The 14,570-nt window shown below is 33.1% G+C and overlaps 1 protein-coding gene across 7 annotated transcripts in view; it reads left to right on the plus strand.

The window, feature by feature from the left end:
- Positions 1 to 9,108, plus strand: part of PCDH15 (protocadherin related 15) — an 803,588-nt gene extending 794,480 nt beyond the window's left edge. For 3 of the 7 annotated variants that reach the window (XM_004369889.1, XM_004369890.1, XM_023739512.1), the window contains 2 exons: positions 5,152 to 5,260; positions 8,557 to 9,108. In XM_004369889.1, coding sequence (XP_004369946.1) covers positions 5,152 to 5,260; positions 8,557 to 9,108 — 661 coding nt within the window. Of the gene's footprint in view, positions 1 to 265; positions 305 to 4,319; positions 4,391 to 5,151; positions 5,261 to 6,279; positions 7,135 to 8,556 lie in introns of those variants that run through there. The other 4 variants (XM_004369888.1, XM_023739499.1, XM_023739508.1 and 1 more) reach the window with 3 other exon arrangements.
- The last annotated feature ends 5,462 nt before the right edge of the window (positions 9,109 to 14,570 follow it).

A 14,570-nucleotide genomic window follows, 5' to 3' on the forward strand; every position in this document is an offset into this window, starting at 1 on the left:
TTACTAAGGTAATTAATTTTGATGTTAACAAATCATGATGTAAAACAAATGTACTCTTTATTATTCTGTTTCGATATAAATAACTAGCCAAATTATTATATAATGCTTTGTGTAGCTATCACATGAATAATGAATCATGAGCCCAAGATAACCTGCTTTAAGCTGTAGCCTCCTTTTTTTTCTCTCTCTCTCTTCCCAAGCATAACCTACCTTTTCCACCTGAACTATTTTCTAAATCTTATTCTATTTTAATTTCCTTTGACAGCAACAACAACTACTGAGGCCTTCACTTCTTAAACCAGAGGTATCACTTTTCTTTCTATTTTCAACTTTACTGAGTCATCACAATACTTTATATGCCTTTAGGGTCAATCTTACATGTAGGCAGAGTATGTGGCTGTCAGTGTGGCACAGATTCACAAGAGAGAAAAAGGATGTTTTTAAATTAAAACAGAACTGAATCACTTTTAGTGGCTGAAATTCCGGAGTCACAGCTTCGTTCACTAGTAGTAAGACAAATAGGTCATTTGCTCCTATTAAAAACAAGCTATCATTAAGTGAAATAATTTATGAAAGTTATCAGTCACTTACTTAGTGAACCTAGATTTATCTGAACCATCTCTGAATCCAGATTAAAAAGGCAAAGCATGAAGAACAATGCTGACTCTGAACTGAAGTAATAAAAGTTAGAAATTGGATTATGTTAAGCAGACTTTACTCATTTCATGTGATTTGAAATACTGTCTTTGGGCACACATTTATTTCAAAGTGTCTATGACATTTTCTTCTGCAATGATAAAAATATACTCAGTATTAAATGTTAAATGTTTATTAAAGAGATGCCTGAGAAGAAAGGCCTGGCCATCTACTTGCAAAAAAATCAGTTCTATTCTAACACTTCACGCGGTCTCCATGAGTCAGAGTCAACTCAGCGGGTATTGTTCATGTACTGACTAAAATCTAAAATAAAAAAAAAAACTAATGGTAGTTTTTAAGTATTTGTTCCCTTTGGCAAATTTATTATTTCATAAGCTCTGTTGACAGAATTTACATTCTGTTTTATTAAAAACAGAATTCTAACTTTGCTAGACTTTTTTGGTTAGAATTTACTCCCCAAAATATGGAATGGGAGGGTGTGTGTGGCAGGAATATAAAGTTTGCATATAGTTTGTTTATAAAATTTATAGCAAAAAATTCCCATAGAGAAGGCTCTATAGGCTATTGAATCAGACAACTTGGTGTTTAAATCAAGCGCCAATTACTAGATGCATGGCCTTAGTCAAGACATTCATGCTCCTGAGCATCAATTTCATCTTCTATAAAATGTTGGAAGTGAGCTTTAACTTACTTCTCAAAGAAATTTCTATCTACATCCATGAATATATAAGGTGCTAGCTCAGCTTCAAGATAGTACGAAGGAATTTATTTGTATTGCTTTTGTTTTCATTAGTATAAGTGTTTATATTTCAGTCAATAAGATAGTGAGTTAATTCTCTGTCTTCTCTGAGTGGTAAGCAAAAATGAGTTTTAAATATAACAGAAGAGGTTTTTTTTCCTAAACATAGAATCACTTTTGAAGAGGCTGCTCAGCATGATTTTCTAATGTCAGGCTTCACCTAGAAAAGGATGACAACAGGGACTGAGTGGGGCAGCAGAAAGAGCCACCATCGCCACTGTCTATTCAGGCAGACTCAGGAATCTTAAGGGCCACTAGGTCTTCCCTCGTTGTTTTTTCTGGAGGGATGATCCTTTGCCCTTCAGTCATGGGTGGCACTAGCCTCCCAACAGTGAACCTTCAGATTATTCCCTTCTGCCAGCTCCTATCCTTCCTACCCCACCAAGCACTATACAGCAACTGACTGAGTCAAGGGCCATCTCAATGAGTTTCTTGAGTCCCTTTGTTGCTTCTATTATATTTTTTAAGTCATCTGATGCCAGAAGTGTATTGTAGGCAGCAAAAGTTGAGCCTTATTATTTTTTTTAGGAAAAATAAAAGTATGTGTCTATAATGCAGATCAAAGAAAATGCTTCAATTCCAACTTGTAAAATCGGAAATTCACTAAGTTGCATTATATTTCCACAAATATTTGCTTGAATATTTTACTTTGTTTTTCTTTTTTGTTACTATTACAAGCGATTAAAATTTAACTTCAAAAAACCATTTGAAGAACTTTTCTCCATCTCTTTTCTTATATCAGATTTTAAATGTCACTAAAGCTTAAACTTACCAATATGAAACATGTTTCTTTTTTTAAGTATTTAGTATGAATAATTTAAATTTAGATTTTAACTTTGCCCCAGTTTCTTACTGATCTTTCTTAGTTTTCTCAACCTCACATCCTATAATGAACATTGTTTGCTGAAATAAAGCCTACAGACAAAATAGTGTACACATCATACTGTGCAGCTAAATGAATTTTTACAAAGTGCACACTTTACTAGCTCTCTAGAAGCCCCTTCTTGTAACCTCCCAGATTTTATTTTCCCTTCTCCTAACTATTCACCTTACTTGTAACACACATATCAGTTTGTTTGGTTTTGAAGGTTCTAAAAATGGAATAATATATTTGGCTTGTTACTAACTTCTTTTGCTCGTCATTATGTTTGGGACTCTTCTATGTTGTTGTATAGTTTATCTCTGAGCATTTGCACTGGTTACAGCTTTCAGCTGTTATGAATAGAGAGTTTTTGGTGTGCAAATGTAAGCACTTCTGTTGAGCTTAATTGTTGAAAAAGAGGTAGGCATGTGTTTGACTTTAGTCTTACAAACATTTTCAAAAGGATTTTACAAATTTGTAAGAAATGCGTGAGAGTTTCAGTAGCTCCTTACCCCTGCTAACACATGGTATTGATGATCTTTTTTTTTTTTTTTAAATTTTAGTTGTTTTAGGGGGTGAACTGAATCAGTTTTAACATCAAAATTGGATTCCATTATAATTAAGTCACAAGGCATCTGTAAACTGTAAAGTCATCAAATAGTAAACTGGTATAGTAGAGGGGTTGCCAACTTAAATGACTGTAAGATCCGGGGAAGTAATGTAAATTAATGGAGTTTAGTGGATGTAAAACAATAAAGGATGCTAGATAGTATGTCAATGGGTTTATATGTAAAACAGTATGGTTTGTGATACTTGGTGACCAGGAGAGAGCATGCTTGCTGTAAAAGAGTAGTATCACCAACTAGATTCTTTATATCTAAAAATGCGACCACAGTGTTTCATCTTTTTATTTTTCAAGAGAAGCCAAAAATCCAGATTTCCTGATTAAAATTATTGGCAGCTAACTCAATTTTTTAAAATGATATTGGCCAAACAAAGCAAAACTCTGAGGGTTATTGTCCAATTCCGTCATTCAGGCTGTGAATTTCCATACCTTTTATAGTTGTTGCCTTCAGAGGAGAGCGTTTTGTTTTGTTTTCCTGGCTCATTACTATACCTGGATCAACAACATTAATTCTTATAAATAACATATGATCTTGGAAATAAGTAGCAACCATTTTCCTATGGATGCTATACTTCCTCCTTCCCTTCTCTTATTTCATTGCAAAATTAATTTGGATAATCTTCGTCGTTCAAACACTTAACAAGTTAAAATGGAATTAACAAGAGAAAAGTAAGGAATTGCATTTAAAGTTATTGAAAATTAATGTCATGTGTATATCTCAGGAAACACATTTTTTAGTAAGAGTAGAGTTTTACAAAATCTGTATTCTAGAGTTTGGAACCAAGACCATTAAAGGTCTTTGCTCTCACAAATTCCTTTTTTTTTTTTTTTATGCTTTAAATCCAGAATTAGGAGTATGTTTTAAAATGTAAACATCCTTAGGTGATATTACATATTAACTTAAATTGTTATTAATGTCTAAATGATTGTTATCAAATCCCTTCGTAAGAATAGCTTTTGCTGAATGGAAAGCAGGAAATTGAAACAATGCTGAAGACAAATATCATAATTTTTCTCATGGCTAAGCTCTGTTAATAATATGTTATACTAGAGTTAAATATAAAGTGTCTATTGCTTGTTTTAAAAGTTATGCCAGAACAAGTGAAAATGCTCAGGTGTCATCTTTAACAGATTCCTAACTGACCATTAGGAAAAATGGAGGCTTTAATTCTTTTTCTCACTTCTAATAGCATAGCCATATTAAATATAAAATAATTACAGCCAGAAAAATATTCAAATATGTTTAACATTTGTAATTAAAGTTATTTTGGCAGGAGTGTTTTGTGAGTCATCGAATTCTAGGTGTGGAAATCTGACTTGGAGCTGAAATGTGCTAACAATTTGTTTTCAAATGCAATTTCTCTTTTGAACAATAGGAATTATCCATGGAGTCTGGAATTGATCCTGGCCAGGAATATGGACAAGATTATTACAGTTATGAGCATGGGTACATCTTCAGACTTTTTTATCCAGTATCTTAATTGTATTTTTTTTTTTTTGAATAGTGGGAAGGTACTAAGTGATCATTATTACTAACATTTGTTCTGTAAATATCATTTCATCAGTTTCATCTTTGAAAATGTATATATTATTAACTAGAATTTAACCAGAGCAGTATTTCTATATTGATGTTCTGTATCAATATTAGTTGAAATTCTGGAAATGAGGTAAAACTTATTCAAAATTATTTAAATGGGAAGTAGAAGTCAAATATATTTGCTCAATTCCTGAATTCACCATTTGTTTCTTATGAGATGTTTAATATTTTATCTGACTGGTCAGCTTCAAGTTTTTGTCAACAGCAATTAAGATGCAGTAAACATATTTTAAAATCCACTAGCAAGTATTTCAGAAATCATTTCTATATATATCAGTTAACAAATTGTTAAAGATATAATAGAAAAATGTAATTAAGAAACAATGAACCTTTCTCCTCATCCTGGCCTCTGTAAAACTTCTATCTGAAATAACCCAACTCTCTTTATTGTTATTCCAGGGTACTATTATGACAAAAAACATTGATCAGCAGGTAGTAGTCATTACCCTATAGTTTCATAACTAGTTAACAAGGCACCTTACACATAATAGGTGCTGTATAAATATCTGTTGATTGAATGATGAAGATAAAGAAGAAAACAGAGAACATTCATGGTAGAGTCTACACAGACCACATGAAAAACTGTTTAAAGTTGTAAGTTTCCATTACAGGTATGAAATGCCTCAATATGGAAGTCGTCGCCGTTTGTTACCACCAACTGGACAAGAAGAGTATGGTGAGGTGGTTGGTGAAGCTGAGGAGGAATATGAAGAGGAGGAGGTAATTACTATAATTTTCTAATATAAGAAAACAATTCAAAAGCAATATTTTTTTTGTCCTATTTGACTAACTGGCTATAGAACATTTTGATGTTCAGAAACCCTATTCACTTAGTACTTATATAAATTTAACAGCGTTGGTCGTTATATTGCCTTGTCTATGGGGGGACTTTCTTTATATAAGTTTAATTATTTCCTTCTATAAATTTTAAACATCTGGAAAAAAGATACAGTAAACTTTGTATTTTCTGAAATTCTAAATGTTACTCTATAAAGCTAACCTTAGAATCAAATTTATAAAAAAAATTCTGCAACACAATGATTACTTTTGTTCCCATACTATCATAAATAAAAGTCATGAGAAAGTATAGTCTCCATCTTTCACTCATCAAAAAAATAAAATAAATTATTGCCGTTAATATTTTTGAAGGATTTATATAATTTATGTTATATTTATCATGACTTATTATCAAGTTGTTATACTTTGCCTGTGATATTTACTTGAAAAATTTATCCAAAAAATATAATAAATGAATTGCATTGTAGCTCTAACTTTTTAAAAATTAAAAAAGTACTCAATTTTTACATAAGCTATTCATATAAACTGTCAGTTTCATGAATTATTTAAAATTGTTAGAACTTAGTTAAAGAAAACACATAAATATATTAACCAAAGTGTAGTGGTGAGGGAGGAAAGAGGCAACAGTTAATTATTTTTTCTCCTTTGATATGAGATACAAACAATAAATTTTGAATAAGAAAAAAAAATGAAAAAGCATTAGATTTTGGTATTATGAAGTATAAGCCAAAATAAAATAATTTACTTTTTCTTGATTGCCCTCTGTCTACATGCAGTGGGAATAAACTGTAGAGAATTTTGTGATTGTTATCTGAGACCAGTCATATAACTGGCATGAAGCTATCACCTTGCAAATACATTTCTGCTTAATTTGTGTGGGACAAGTTCACACCATAACCATCCTCAAGCTGACACTTCCATTGCATTTTCATAATTTTCAGGAAAAGCCAAAGAAAATTAAAAAACCAAAAGTTGAAATTATAGAACCTAGTGAGGAGGAAGAAGTAGTAACTATTGAAAAACCACCAGCAGCTGAGCCTACATACACAACGTGGAAGCGAGCCAGAATATTCCCAATGATATTTAAGAAAGTGAAAGGACTAGCTGACAAAAGAGGCATCATCGACCTCGAGGGTGAAGAGTGGCAGAGACGCCTTGAGGAAGAAGATAAAGATTATTTGAAACTAACTCTGGACCAAGATGAAGCTACAGAAAGTACTGTAGAATCAGAGGAGGAATCTTCAGACTACACTGAATACAGCGAAACAGAATCCGAGTTCAGTGAATCTGAGACTACGGAAGAGGAATCCGAGTCAGAGACGCCCTCTGAGGCGGAGGAGAGTTCTACTCCTGAATCAGAAGAATCTGAATCCACAGAATCAGAAGGAGAAAAGACAAGGAAAAACATTGTGCTCGCCAGAAGAAAGCCCGTTGTTGAGAAGGTTCAAGAAGTCAAAGGTCGAAAAAAGGAGCCACTTGAAGAACAAGAGGAAGAAACTAAGGTAGAAGAAGAAATAGAACGCCCAGAAGAAGAGGAAAGTGAACTGGCTCCAGTGGAAGAATCGACAGACCTTGAAGCTCAAGATGTCACGGAGGAGGGGAGTGTGGAATCAGCTTCTGTGGAAGAAAGTGTGGAACGTGAAGGGGAATCAGAATCAGACAGTAGTAGCAGTAGTAGTGAGAGTCAGTCTGGAGGTCCATGGGGCTTTCAGGTGCCAGAGTATGACACAAGCAAGAATGCAAACCGGAAGAAGACTCCAGGAGCAAACTCTGAAGGTTACAACACAGCACTTTAAATGAGATCACAGTAGGTGGGAGTTTTGCGGTGATGAGTGCTCTTGTGTGCAGTGCCTTCTGTGTGTGCTTTGAAATGACACTGGAAGGGGAGGAAATTGATCATAATTTTAATCTGACTTAGAATCAGAAGCATGCCAGAAAAGTGAATATATATGCTATCCAAATAGATTTGTATATTAGAATATTAGGGTAAAACTGACTAATCCTTGCTTTATTAGTAAGTTAGAACACATGCTATCAGTTAGTCAGTTTTTAAAGTTTTCCAGTGAGATTTCTGTTGAAAAGCAAGTTGGCATTATGGATTTCAGTGATGCCTTGCCTATTGGAATAGATGAGATGAATATATATGATGCTTTTTATATCATCTTCACAAAATACTTAGGACTAGCTGCAACAAATGAGATCCCTAAAAGTCTACTTTTGCATTGCATATATGTACATTTCCACTGGCAAATGCATTATCAAAAATATCATGAACTTGTTCAAGTAGATTGGTATCTGACACTTTCAAATATTAGGAGTTAAATGAAGTATATTTTTAAATATATATTTCTGTTCTGGATATGAGTTAAAGTGTATTTAGACGAAAATGAAATTGCAACAGTTATATTCTTTTTGGGTAAGTAAGCACAATCATTTTGAAATATATATTTAGAATTTAGAAAGCATGGTTTTGTTTTTACTATAAACTGTTATAGTTCATATCTCCCCAAAATTCAGTCCTATCTTGCGTTTGTTTAAAATAGTAAAAGAAAAAAAATGGTGAAAATATCCACTGTGTTTCAGTTGCCTGCAAAAGGAAAGTTTAGAATAATTATCTTTCATTTTTGCGTATTACTATGTAAATTATGGGGGTTGGGAAGATATTTTAAGTTAGCATATATCTAAGTAGGGTGAATCTGAAATCCAGGATACTTCAAGTGAATAAATACATTAAAATATACAAAAAGCTGACTAAAAATGGAGAATGAGAAACTAGAATCATGTGATTTTGAAAACATCTTTAATATATTGGAAATGAAGTGATAGTATGAACAGAATATGTTGATGCTGTGCATTCCTTCAATTTAACTTACAGGAGTAGAATAGCAGCTGTCAAAAAATGGATCAGATCCCTAGTGAAATATAAATAATATATCTTTTTTTAATAGAACAGCAAATTGAGCTACAAAAAAGTACAACTGCTTCCTGAAATGTCTACTTCCAAACTCAGCAATACTTTTTTCAAAAGCTGTTGTCTCTAAAGCCAATGAAGAATTGGTAGGAAGATAAAGTATTGCTTGCCTCTAACTCTCTTGAGCTTTTTTTTTAACCTCTGATAGCTTTTTGAATGATGGTGTTTAGGATTTTACATGCATTGTGATCTTCATGGTTTTAAATCCTTAAGGTAATGATTCACATATTGTTTTTTATTTTGACAGTGGGCAAGAAAAAGAATGATCAAGTTGGTTGCTGATCGAGAGTATGAAAGCAGTTCAACGGGAGAAGACAGCGCTCCTGAATGTCAGAGAAACCGTCTTCACAATCCTAATATCCACAGTAGTATCAATGGCAACATATATATTGCACAGAATGGTTCTGTGGTGAGAACCCGCCGTGCCTGCCTCACTGATAATTTAAAAGTTACTTCCCCTGTCCGAATGGGGAGGCACTCTAAGAAACTAGACAAGCTGGCAGTGATGCATGAGGAAAATATCCCTCTGAACACATTATCAAAGGGGCCATTTTCTACTGAGAAACTGAACACAAGGCCGTCTCTGGTTACATTTGCTCCTTGCCCTGTGGGGACTGACAGTACAGCAGTGAAGCTGTTGGGGAACAGACTCAAAAGCGCAGTTGAACAGGAGTCTATGGCTGACAGTAAGAACATCAAGCAGCCTTTGGAATTCCTTAGTGACCATACTCAGTCAGATGACGAGGAGCTTTGGATGGGCCCTTGGAACAACCTCCATATACCAATGACAAAATTGTGACCAATTTTTAAAAAGTTATTTTAATTGTTACGTAAGTTTGTAAAAAACTGTGCTTTCTATTGTCACTGAGAAAACAATGTATGAAATTTATATCATGCACACAAGCTAAAACTTTGAACAATATGCTTTAAAGTTTAAAAAGGAGACAAATTTGCACTCACGTTTATATCAATTAATTTTTCTTCTTGGAAAATCTTTTTGGACAGACCTTCAATTCACTAAATAACATATCATAATATTTAGAAGTTTTGTTTTTTTTAATTTTGTTTTAATAAACAAGAAATAATTTACTAAGTAATCATTTACATTTTGTTGATTTACATAAAATGTACTTCATCTCTAGCTTCACAGCACTTTTTTGGGTACCTGCAATTTTACTTTCCATAAGCAAGTGGGAAAAATTTATTTTGGAAGATTTTTACAGGTAATAAACAAGTTTATACAGTTACTGTGTATACCATCCTGACGTTTTAAATGAAAGAATTGCAGAGTTTATGATTGTAATAGTAAATGTGGGAATCTTCTGTAAATTATTTTCAGTCATGAACATATTTTCCTTATTGTTCCATATAAAGTTTTTTAGATTTTTACGTGGGTATATTTTGACCTTTTAAGGAACACTTGAAGTCATGTCTGCTTCATCTACAATTTTCTCTGGTGCCCTGCCCCTCCCCCACCCCAATCTATCCATACTATAGTAGATGATTTAACTTAACCACTCAAAGTTAAAGAATTGTTGAAAGCGTCACAAAAATTTCACTCTCAGTGAAAGGTGGGAAGGGGTCAAATAGACAATAATGCACCTAGAACCACAGTTTCAGTAAGGAAGACATGGTAAGGTCAGAGTGGGCACGAATATTTTATAAAGTCAGCATAAAGGAATTGGCAGGGTCAGAAAGCTATATAATATGTAAAATGCCTTAAGAGGCTATAAATTTATAATTTCAAATGTATTTAACTTCTCCCAGCTCTGGTTTATTTATAGACTATTTCAACACATAATATTTATGTGCGTAAAGTGCAAAACTCGAAAGTGATTGCCTGAACGTTTTTTATCAAAGAACATTGTTGTGATTTTTCATCATTGAGCAAAGCACAGTGTTTCAGCATTAATAGAAACTAAAACAAAATATTCTTAAAAAAAAAAAGTTTGCCTTGCGTGTTACGTCACCAGACATAAAAAGGATGAAACAATAACGTTTAAAAGAATCCAGAATCCTATTGAACATTAGTTAGTATGATATAGCTATAACTCACCTCAAATTCTGCACAGTATTGGCCAAGTTCAGATTTCAATAAAATTCTCTCATGCATGCTTATTAAATGGTTGAAAGACTAAATAATGCACTGCTATTATTTATTCTCCTCTCACATTTCACATTTTAAAAATATTTTGTTACAATACTATTCCCTTATTTCCAAGTGAATGAAATTGTAAGTAACATAAGCCTTCCAACTTACACGAGTAGATGCATTTATATGTTTTTATTTCAGATTTCAAAAAAATAATTGAGATCAAGTGCAGTAACGTCTCATTTATCTGTCATTATTAGGAGTCAATGCATTCTACCCCCTTGCTTGAAACACTAGCAGCACCAACTGGGAACCTGTTGAAAACAGAGCATCTTGCCCCCATCCCCAGGCCTACTCAATGAGAATCCACATGTTCACAAGATCCCCAGGTGGTTCGTAGGCATGTTACATTTTGAGAAGCAATGATCTATGCCATTGAACTTTCTTTATACCCGAGACTTTCTCCCTCAAGCAGCAAAGCAATTCTTTTAAGTATAAAATATTTTGGATGGAAGTTAGACTAAGCATGTTATATTTTGCTACTCACTCAGAGAGCTCTGAAAATAATATTTTCTTGATGACAAGGGTCATCTCAGTTCGCATCTCGTAATATTCTCTCTGCATACGCTCCATGTTTTTTTGCCTTAAACTTCAGGCTGTGAAATTTTACTTAGTTATTGTAACTCTCTCTAAGATCTATCTTTGAACTTACTGCTCCCTGGAGGGATAAAAGTTTGTGTTTCTTGTTTATTTTGCTTGCTATTACTGCAAATTTATTAAGACTGAATAGGGATCAAATATGTGGATTTAGGCAAAAGTTCTGTGATTCTCTGAAGCTTTCTTTGCTCACTGTTGGGATCTGAGCACTGTTCTGGAAATCTGCTGTTGGCAGAAGACTAATGCCCTGATATATGAGATGTCACAGTATTTTAAAGTTCAGTTTTTACAAGGAAATGTGAAAAACATCAAATGATACTTAGCAGACATATTTCAACAATTTCCAGTTGATTGTTTTAATGAAAAAAATCATGAAGTTAATCTATTCCTCAATTAATATTATAAAAATACATAGTATGTACACAGAACAGCCAAATACAATATTTGGAGGGTATATTTGGACAGTATACACAATAGAAAAAAATAATAATAAATAAATCTGGACTGCTTGAACAGTTATTTTGACAGAACTTTCACTATTGTATAAAACCCTGACTCAGGATTAAAACTGTGGAACCCAGGGAAGATACACAAATATGTTTAATCTTAAGAATACTTCATATAAATGATGTTTCTATGTGAATTTTATAAAGAAATTGGTGGCTATTTTTTCTAGATAGTATAGGAATTTCTTTTGTTCTTTATCAGCACCAGCTTTCAACCAGGCAGAAGAAACAGCAGATCTTGGACAATTAAGACGACAACAGACTGATAATGACTATATTATTGCTAAAGCTGTTGATTTCAGGAAAAGTCTTTTGGGCATGAAGAACAAGGGGAAGAAGAATGAGACAATATGGCCAAGATGACATAGGACATTTGTGACTCAATGCCTATCAAATCACAGATAATAATCTTCTATCTCTCTCTCTAGACTTGTCTTTTTCATGAATTACACACTCTGAGAGTTGTCATAGAATTACAACTGTAGGTTGGCCAAAAGCATCTTTTTAAAATACAGAAGAAAATACTGCCTTGAATTTTATATGTGATATGTCATTTACGTTATTAGACCACATTATTAAAAGGGATGTAAAAACACATTATTCTAAGTGGTTCTTCCAAATGGAATATGGTAGCTACTATAAAAATATTGTTAATAACCTTTATCTGTCATACAGCCAGGAAAAAAATTTAATATTGATTCTTTAGAGAAGATTTCTTTTTTCATTTCATGAATCTTGCTTTTTCTCTTATTCTGCTTCACGCTCTGCCCTTTATACCGTAAGTGGGACTTATTTACCACTTCAATTAATTAGTAAAAATAGGCAGAAAGTGCTAATAATCAATTCTCAGGGCAGATGCCTACTGATGCCTGCAAATAACACAGAGATAAGGCTGAGGGATGAGTTCAAAATAATACGTAGGACCTTGATTATTTTTTATTAATAGTTTCTCCTTATTGCCAAATGACAATGGATAATGTGAACTAGTCTGTTCCATTTTTTTTTTCTTTTTTGCATTTGTTGACTTTGATCTCTATAATAACAATCTTTACTTTTCAGATTGGTATTTCTTCTATTACAATCTACTTTAAGCATGTGGTAAGTTAAGCACATACATGGAAGACTTGAACATTATCTACAGTTTGGAAAATTACCAACACATGAATTGCTTTCCCAATTTCTTTATCTAAACACCTATCCTTCCTTAACAAATATTATGTTACTGTATGAAGAATATGAATTAAAGTTAAAATACATTGTTATTCACTACACAATGTTTTGAAAATAAATTCCATTTGAAAAATGTTTTCTTATTATTCTGTCAAGTGGGGATAAAAATCAGAAACTATTTTCCCATTTACATGTTTGGTATTTCAGTCTGGTAATAGTAAGACAAGCTTGCTATACCTCCTCTTAGAACAATGTGGAGAAATGAAGTATGTTTTAAAACTCCCATCAGTTTTTTTTTCTTTTTTCCTCATTTCAGTAATGTACACATGACACCAAGTTCTAAGAATGGCAACTGTCTTTCTTAACATACCACCTATCCATTTATTGAAAAATTTTTATAATCTTATAAACACTAATATTTTCACATTTAATCAATCCATAATGTTCATAAAAATGCTAAATGACAGCATGAGTATGTCAAAAAACTTAGTCACCACTAAGTTAAATTATGTCTTTTAATATATTTGAGTCTGATGTTTTAGAGACTCATATACATCTATCAATCTAATCTACCTACCTACCTAATCTACCTACTTACCTATCTATCTACTTACCTACCTATTATCAACTATATTACAGAGAAGATATCTAACTAGGGTCTTCCTACCATGTTTTTACATTCATCTCTCCTCTCCTCTCATCCCTCTGAAATGTGCTCATATTTGCCTGGCCACATGCAGTTGCCTAACTGTAAAATGTAGCTAATGGTATGTTTTCAAATGTTTTTCTTTTCAAACAATCAGGATTGTTGTTGTTGTATGCCCTCCAATTTCAACTCATAGTTACCTTATATGACAGAGTAGACCTATCCCATAGCGTTTCTTAAGATTGAGGGGGATACATTTTCTAAAGCAATCATCTTGAATACAGAGAATTCTTGCCCCTCTGCTCTTCTGCTCTGCTTATGCACAGATATCGCCGTAGCTCCAGTACGCAGCACACGTCCTTACATAGCCAACAGTTGCTGAGAGAAGAGTTGCATTAAATAGAATGAACTGATTCTATTTCTGTCACTTGTAACCTTGGGCAAGTCATTTCACAAGTTGCCCTATTGGAAAATGGCAATAATAATAATGCTTCCTTCAGTTAAGAGATAAAGTCAGATATTTAATCTGAACATATTTTGGATCTCTATAATGCTTTATGTAGAAGATAAAACATTAGAAATCTGCCTTCATAATCTCAAATATGACCAGATACTAATAATTTACTGCCTGAATGCCAATGACAATTTTATTTATCTATTTCACGTAGGAGATATTCTAAATAATAAGAAAAACATTTCCCATGGTACTAATTAAAGTACATTTTTAAAGAGTAATATAAGAGACCTATAATATTTTTCTTCTGCATTGGAATTCCTGCACTTTTTTTGAAGTCACTATTAATAAGCATCATGTAAAGCCTGTGCCACAAGGAAGAAAGTTCAGGAGTTTTGTAACTGTGAATATGAGGGAACATTAAAAAATTTGTCCTAAAATATGTCCCATTTCAATCTAAATTCTTATCCTGAATACACCTTTCATGTAGGATAATTGCTGAATTAACAATGGCTCTTTTGGATTTGCTGTGAAAGAGACTAGGTTTTTATGAAAATCTAGCCTAAGCTACCTGTTCTTTCTACTTAATCTCAGCAGCAAGATTTACATAAATGAGCACCCTGACAAAAGGTAGTTCTGAAACTTCATAACTTGTGACCCTGTATTCCTTACTCTTTAATTTCTATCCACAATCAGATTTACTTGTCTTGCCACATCCTATGAAAGATTCTGCTTT

The sequence above is a fragment of the Trichechus manatus genome, unplaced genomic scaffold, assembly GCF_000243295.1.
Source record: "Trichechus manatus latirostris isolate Lorelei unplaced genomic scaffold, TriManLat1.0 scaffold00007, whole genome shotgun sequence".
Lineage (NCBI taxonomy): Eukaryota > Metazoa > Chordata > Mammalia > Sirenia > Trichechidae > Trichechus > Trichechus manatus.